This window comes from Cyprinodon tularosa, unplaced genomic scaffold (genome assembly GCF_016077235.1).
Source record: "Cyprinodon tularosa strain WSP-4 unplaced genomic scaffold, ASM1607723v1 ctg164, whole genome shotgun sequence".
In the NCBI taxonomy this organism is placed as follows: domain Eukaryota; kingdom Metazoa; phylum Chordata; class Actinopteri; order Cyprinodontiformes; family Cyprinodontidae; genus Cyprinodon; species Cyprinodon tularosa.
The window spans coordinates 1,038,488-1,045,725 of record NW_024038475.1 but is presented as its reverse complement, the minus strand read 5'-3'; the positions used below and the strand labels follow the sequence as shown (position 1 = coordinate 1,045,725).

Genomic DNA, 7,238 nt, shown 5'->3' with positions numbered 1-7,238 from the left:
ACCGTCATCTTATTACCGCTACTGTGAATGATGACAATCCTCAGCAAAGATTAAAAAGGTGCTCTGAGTTCCAGGATAAAAAAGAAATAAAAAATTATGGGAGGTCACACCCCTGAGGACATGGTTTGCATATGGACCATGTCCCTGCCAAAATTTTGGTTCGACCTACTCGTCACTACCAATAATTCGATGTGAACAACATGTTTATAATTTACAATACAGCAGTGTTGCAGCATTCACTTCTTTTCCTCTTTTGAACCATGTTTCACCTACATTGTTTACCTTTTGATCATTGCTATACTTTATAAATGGAAATCTGCATTTTCAGTGCTCACTGTCAGAAAGCTGTATAGAGGAAATTTTGTTTTGTATACACAATATGTATACAAAATTAAAGTAAAGTTTGTCTAAGTCTATGTCTAGTCTTTTTTAATAATCATTTAATGTATTTATTAACAATAAACGTTCTATATTTGATCATTGTACTCCCACTTGTATTCAAAGTAACAAAAGAGTCATCAAAATGTTTTTGAATTTTACGTCATAAAAGGTAAGTGCATAGTTACTTTGCCTAGTAAGTTACTTGAACTGAGCAGTAACTGAGTTAATAACTATTGCCAAATGACTTTGCAAATGTGCAGTGATTAAAATCCCCAATAACACAGTTCCCCTGCAGTACACACACAAACAGATAACTGCTGTTTCCTATTGCAATGACAAGTGCCAATCAGGTGTCAGTCCAACAGAGTAAATTTCTTTCTATTCCCTTTTCTTCCGCTTTATCCCGGGCCAGGTCGTGGAGGCATCAGTCTTTTCTTTTTTTCCCCCCAGCGTTTCATTGCATTGACCGTAAAATGCTAAACGCTGGACAGATGATAAATCTGTCCAGCGTTTTATTGTCATTGCACTTTCACAAGTTTAGGGCAACGGATTTAACTCTCTGCATTTAACCCATCCCTTGCGCAGCAGTGGGCTGCCATTGTGCGGAGCCCAGGGAGCAGTGTGGGGGTTAGGGGTCTTGCTCAGGGACCCAGAGGGGCAGTCCATGGGGAGTGGGATTTGAACTCAGGATTCCTAGCGCAATACCCTAACTTCTAGGGTGCCACTCCCCAAAGCAGGTGTTAGCGTGAAGGGTCTTGCCTAAGGACCCCCACTGGCAGTTCATTCCCCCCAGCTGGGATACCCATCCTGCGAACAGGCTTCCTGATTGCATTATGTATGACTAACCCGTTGAGCTAGCCAGCCGCTAAGCAGAGCAGCGCAGACTTCCCAATCCACACACAGCTCCTCCAGCTGGGGGACTCCGAGGCAACACCAGGCCAGCTGGCCATGCCAATAGGACATACCTGGAACACCTCCAGAGGGAGCAGCTTTCAAACAATTCTGTGAGATCTTTACTCAGTAACCCTTTTGCGAGAATGACAATGATGGAAAAAATCCATGTAAAAGAGCTGGGACCTGACAAGCCCGAAATAAATTTAACCAAGAACCAAGGAAAAAGCTAAATCCTACTACCGGACTTTTAACAGGAGTTGGTTACAGCGTAAGGCGTGGTTGACAGTTTTTTGTTTTCCCTGGATTCTTTTTAAAAGTGACCGCGGTGAGTTGAAATGGACACAGTTTGGACAGTCAGAAATACTTAAAACACCTACAGTATCTGACAGGTAGGACTGATTTAAAGCACTTTTTAGAAAAGCCAAAGAAAAATGAACAGGCCTGAATCTGGGATTCACATGGAAAATAATATAATATAGTGTACTTCTTCTAGACGTTTGTTAATTTGAAACCATTTGAAACGCTTAAATAAAAATATTCTCAGAAAATAAATAGTTTTTATATATAAAAAAATTATAAAGCTGACTAATAGCTTCTCCATTATTAAACTTGCACATTATTTTTTTTACACCGTATTGGACCATGCAAAATACAGATGTACCTCTGCATCAGAAAGGCAAAATGTATGTGCAAAAAGGAAACCTGTACATTAAATTATGATTAGTTTTTATTAAGTGTTTTCACAATGTTTTTTGTTGTTGGCATTCATTTAAGTTTGATTTGAGGTTTGATTATCAGCCAGATTATCCTGGAGTAGACCTTACTGGGGAGGCTGAGGAGTGTGATCCCTCTGTAGTCGGAACACACCCGATCCCACTTTCAATCCAGAGGTACTAACCCTGACCGCCGTGCGATATTGCTGACACATGTCAGCCAAGACAACCAGAGACTTAAGGTACTTGGACGAATCTCATCCACCCCCGGGGCCTGGCCACAGAGAAGCTTTCTAAGTATCTCAGTGACTTCAGCCTGGCCGATGGTCGAGTCCGCCTTTAAGTCCACAGCCTCTGCCTTCTCCTTCCGAAGAGGTGAAGATGGGATTGAGGAGATCCTCGAAGTACTCCTTCCACCGCCCGACAACATCATTGCATTGAGTCGAGGTCAGCAGCTTCCTAACCACAGTGTAAACAGTGTTGGTGAAGCACTGCTTGACCCTCCTAAGGCAGTGGAAAGTGTAACCCAGACCTGAGTTTTTGCCTCAGCAACCACAGGAGCTGCAGCACACTTGGCCTGCCAGTACCTCTTAGCTGACTCTGGAGTCTCACTAGCTAACAAGCGGACGTTGGAGAGCAGGATTGATGAAAGCCAAGGTTTGTGGGGATTCCTCCTTAGCTTCACAATTAGCCCCCCTCTGCATCATCGCTTTCTCCATCTTGCATATCTCTTCCTCCGGCAGTTACGTTCCGCTGTTGTTTTGTTGACATCCGTCCGTAGCACTCCGCAGTTTTTTAAACGGTCAAAAATGTCTGGATTTAAAACATTTTGAGACTGTAGCTCCAGCAGGCATTGGATATCTTAGATGCAGGTTAGATGTCTAGTCTGTATTGTATTTAGCTGCATATTATGTGAAATTATCGAAATTGTCGAGAGGAGAAGTTCTTGGCCGCTGCTTTGGAGCGCTGCCATGGCGACCCCTCCCAAGCCCTCCAAGAAGGCCGGATACTCTGCACCGATTTTGCAACCATAGGCCGAGACAACGGTGAGAGATCTGTCCCCATCCCGAAGGTGTAGGGATGTGACCCTCTCATTCACCGGGGTGAACTCCAAAATGGGAAGACTGAGATGGGGAGTAAGGCCATCCCCGGCCCTCTCCCCACGGACAACACCAGAGAAGTGGTAGCTAAGTTATTTAGAAACAATGGATGTTTATATTAGATCTGAATCCAAAGATTATTAACCAGATACATATCTGGAATTTGACAAGACCATTGCTATATAGGAGAAGTCCTTGACATGAATCATGTTGAAGAAAATCTGTTGAAGAGAACTATGTGGTAAAGAAAATTTGTAGTCTTTTAAGAATGGTACCATTTTATATGTAGGTTAAGGAGTTACATTTTTTGCAAGAATTTTGTTTGATGTGAAGAGATAGGACCTTTTTCTATCACTTGACGTGAGAGTCACATTGTATTTTACTGTAGATGTAGTTGAGTGGCATGCATGGTGGATAGATGCCTCTCACTAAAATCAGATGAGGGCAGCATTTTGTTTGTGATCAATGTGGTGCATAATTTTGAGTTGTAGATGTCACTATCGTTCTGATTTGTTCATCGTCTGCAAGAGCTTGAAACAGGCTACATTTGTAGCCAAGGTCGTTCCCAAAATAAATGGAAAGGTGGTCATGCTGAGTTTTGCAAGAGCAGTCCTCAATGATATTGTAAAGAAATTAAATTTAAAATGTTTTCAATATTATATCAATTCAGTGAAAGAAAGTAGAACTGCTGACCATTTAGAAAAATTACTGTCATGGCCACCATATGTATCAGATATCCATATTCATTTTTTTACTGTATGATTTAGATGAACCATTGTATGGTCATTTTTAAGACAAACTGCACAATGTTTTCCTGTTTCTGAGACAGGCTACTACATTATCTGGACATTGCCACCTTATGCAACAAAGAGACAGAAGCATCATACCATGTAAACATCAAACAATGAAACATTTTGAAAACCATCAAACACCCCTGTAATCTGCCAACGTTAAGAATGTGAATCCTATCAGCCATTAGGTATGGAACTGAAGCTAATTTAAAGCATACATCTCTGTATTCCAGTAATACTTTTTGTACATTCTCTCTTTCTATGATGGTTTGTGTTCAAAGAGAAGAGAGCATTGACGTAACTTGAAGAGTTTTTTTATTTACTGCGCAGTTCAGTTAAAGCCTAGAAGCAGCCAGGGTGATCTAAATAAGAAGCACAATCCCTTCACCCACACACTTTTGAGCTTGAAGAATGATTCATTCCAAAAGTTTGGGCCGCAACGACTGTTATTCTTCAAAGCATCATTAAGCCAACCATAATATTTAGAGATATTAATATAAACATTCGGCACATTTGGGTAGGCGCAGTTAAAGTTTTGGTTGAAAGACACAATCCCAACAGCTATCCCGTTGCACACCAGAGGGCCACCAGAATCACCCTGTAAGAATGAGAATTTTTTCAGTTTCTTTTTTAATTATCCAACAATGATTAGACTATTAATATACTCTTAACATCAAAGGCATACCTGACAGAATCCTTTTTCTGTATTATATCCACCAGCACAGATCACATTGGGTGGAAGCCCATACTGCCACTCCTTATTGCAGACGTCTTTGTTGATGATGGACACATTGACCACTCTCAGATCGTTACTGATGTCACTGGTTTCAGTTTTACCCCATCCAGCGACAGAACACATTTGATTGTCATGTAAAAAAAAACCAGGCCTTGCAATGCGAATGGTCTTTACTCTGTTGTTAACAGAAACTTTCCTTGAGAGCTGAAAACACAAAAAGGGGAAAAAAAAAAAACATTTAGACAAAAAAATGTCCAAGTTGTGTTTGGACATGACATGTATAAAAATGACTGTATAAAAATATCAACACATCTATAGGTGTTAGCTTTTTTATAAAAAAAAACACGACAAACCATTTAGAATATGCGCTAACCTTTGTACGTAATTATCATGTGATGCTGCTACTTTTACAGATGAAGTTCGGTGCCAGTTCTGGGTGTACAGTGTTGGCTTGAACTAGAAGACCTGAGTGGTCTTGGTCTTGCTTTTCGTAAATAAAGTGTTAAAACCCACTGATTCTTCGTATGATTATGCATGTGGTGCAAAAGAACCAACATGAGAGTTATGTATTTTTAGAGATGGGAAGTAACGAAGTACAAATACTTCGTTACTGTACTCAAGTAGATTTTTCTGATATTTTTACTTTACTTTACTACTTATTTTTATGGCAACTTTTTACTTCTACATCTTACATTTTTACACAAATATCTGTACTTTCTACTCCTTACATTTTAAAACATTGGCTCGTTAGTTTAGTTTTGAATCATTTCAATGGAGTTACCGTTATTATTTTTGACGTCATCAATACCAAATTCAATCTAATTGGATGGGAATCTACGTTGCATTTGACGCACCACTACAAGATGAATCGACAGATTCGGCGGTATTCATTCGCGGCAAATCATTGCAGCTTGGTGGCGGTGGCGTTAGCATAGTAGTATGGACGACGAGATGATTGAAAAAGAACACAAGGGAGATCTAGTCCTATTGGCAGACATCCATTTAAAATGTAGGCAACTGTACTTCCACTTTTACCAGAGTATTTTTTAACACAAGTATCTGTACTTTTACTCAAGTACGGAAAGTGAGTACTTTTTCCATCTCAGATTCATTTGGTGATTTTTTAACTAACAGAAGGATTTTATAGACCTTTTGTCAATGAAGCAGATATGGGATTGGAAGAAATTATACAAATATCTACAAAATATTTATGCTGTAGAAAAACATTATACTTGCAAATACTAATAATGACTCACTGTTATGAATTTAGCACAGAATAAAATATTATATTGTTAACAAGTACTTACTTTGAGAAGCATGATGTCATCGCCATAATTTACATCCAGGTAATCTGGGTGTTTGCATTGTTTTTCAATTTTTATTTTCTCTACATTTGAATTCTGGAGATCATGACTTCCCACGACAACCACATCAGGTTTGCTGTAATTAATTAGGGTAAGGAGGTTATTGCTACAGTACATCTGAAACAAATGAACAGAAATAAAACATTGACTTACGAATTACTGCAGTGCGCAGCAGTGACCACAAAGTCCTCACTGATCAGAAAGCCTCCACACATATGTTTCCCAGCGCTTTGGACTGAGACCATATACTGCATCGAGTTTGCAGGGGCCTTTTCTCCATTTATGATATGACTCCCGTAAACTAAAATTATGTGTAAAAAATAGAGTTAGCTCAGTGACTTGTTAATATAAGAAAAAAAAAGTCAGAATTTGTCTTACCTGTTTTTGGGAGAAATATCAGGAGTAAAAGATTAACTTCACTGAAGCCAAGCATGGTGTCAGTAAATTGTGCCAGACTGATTCTAGCTGTGCAGAAGTTTTTAAGCTCTTTTATACAATTTGCCTGCATGTAGTCTGATCTAAAAAGATAAGATCTCATGTTGGACCCCATAGAAACCATAAACATTAAATGCGAAAAAATTTTTGGCCCGCAAATACTTGCCACATTGACTCATTTCCTTTAAATCTTTAAGGTCAAAATAAGCCACACAGTTTAGAGAAAAAAGGTATACACAGGCAGCAAACATAAGCAGTATTTTAAATATGTTAAAATATTTCAGATGGCATGCTAAGTCCTTCATGTGATGTAATGTGATTTGAAAAACTATATATTTTATTTGCTTATGCAATTTCTTAGTCATCCAAGTTATTTCAATTACAAAAGAGACTTAAATCTGCAACGAGACATATGCTCAGTTTTTCTGAAAGCATATTTAGGAGTCACCTATTCAGGGGGCTGGGGCTGCTTTAGCTGGCATTGAGTTTCCCTTCAAATAAGAAAAAAGAATATCAAAATTCAGACTCATTTAATCAGACCAAAGAATGCTTTTAAGAAATGTAAAGCTCTTAAGAGAGCAGGTGTTACTCCTTAAAGAAAGGAAAAGGGATGAGAAAATGACACAGGGAAACGTATCACTGCTTCTCCATTTACTTGTGTATTGGGTATGGCAAACAAAATACAGAACACAAAAACATCCCTTTCTGCAAATTTTGGCATAAATGATATAAATTATGCATGCAGTGCGTTTTTAATAGCAACTCACAAAAACATTTTTAGACATGAAATATTAATATTTTCCAGTCAAAATAATTAAGCAAAC

The 7,238-nt window shown here is 38.8% G+C and overlaps 1 protein-coding gene across 1 annotated transcript; it reads right to left on the bottom strand.

Annotated features, from left to right (window-relative positions):
* Positions 1 to 4,177: 4,177 nt before the first annotated feature.
* On the bottom strand, positions 4,178 to 6,471 carry LOC119780672 (duodenase-1-like). The gene is made up of 5 exons (XM_038280790.1): positions 6,358 to 6,471; positions 6,133 to 6,280; positions 5,923 to 6,055; positions 4,565 to 4,819; positions 4,178 to 4,477 (listed from the first exon to the last, which is right to left on the bottom strand). Exons 1-5 carry the CDS (start codon positions 6,410 to 6,412, stop codon positions 4,211 to 4,213), a joined length of 858 nt encoding a protein of 285 aa, XP_038136718.1. The 5' UTR covers positions 6,413 to 6,471; the 3' UTR covers positions 4,178 to 4,210.
* Positions 6,472 to 7,238: the final 767 nt, after the last annotated feature.

Excerpts from the sequence above, each read along its gene's own strand:
- LOC119780672 (XM_038280790.1), bottom strand. The coding sequence starts at position 6,412 with ATGCTTGGCTTCAGTGAAGTTAATCTTTTACTCCTGATATTTCTCCCA. Across the intron at positions 6,281-6,357 it reads GATATTTCTCCCAAAAACAG|TTTACGGGAGTCATATCATA; the intron begins GTAAGACAAATT and ends ACATAATTTTAG. Across the intron at positions 4,478-4,564 it reads CAGAAAAAGGATTCTGTCAG|GGTGATTCTGGTGGCCCTCT; the intron begins GTATGCCTTTGA and ends TCATTCTTACAG.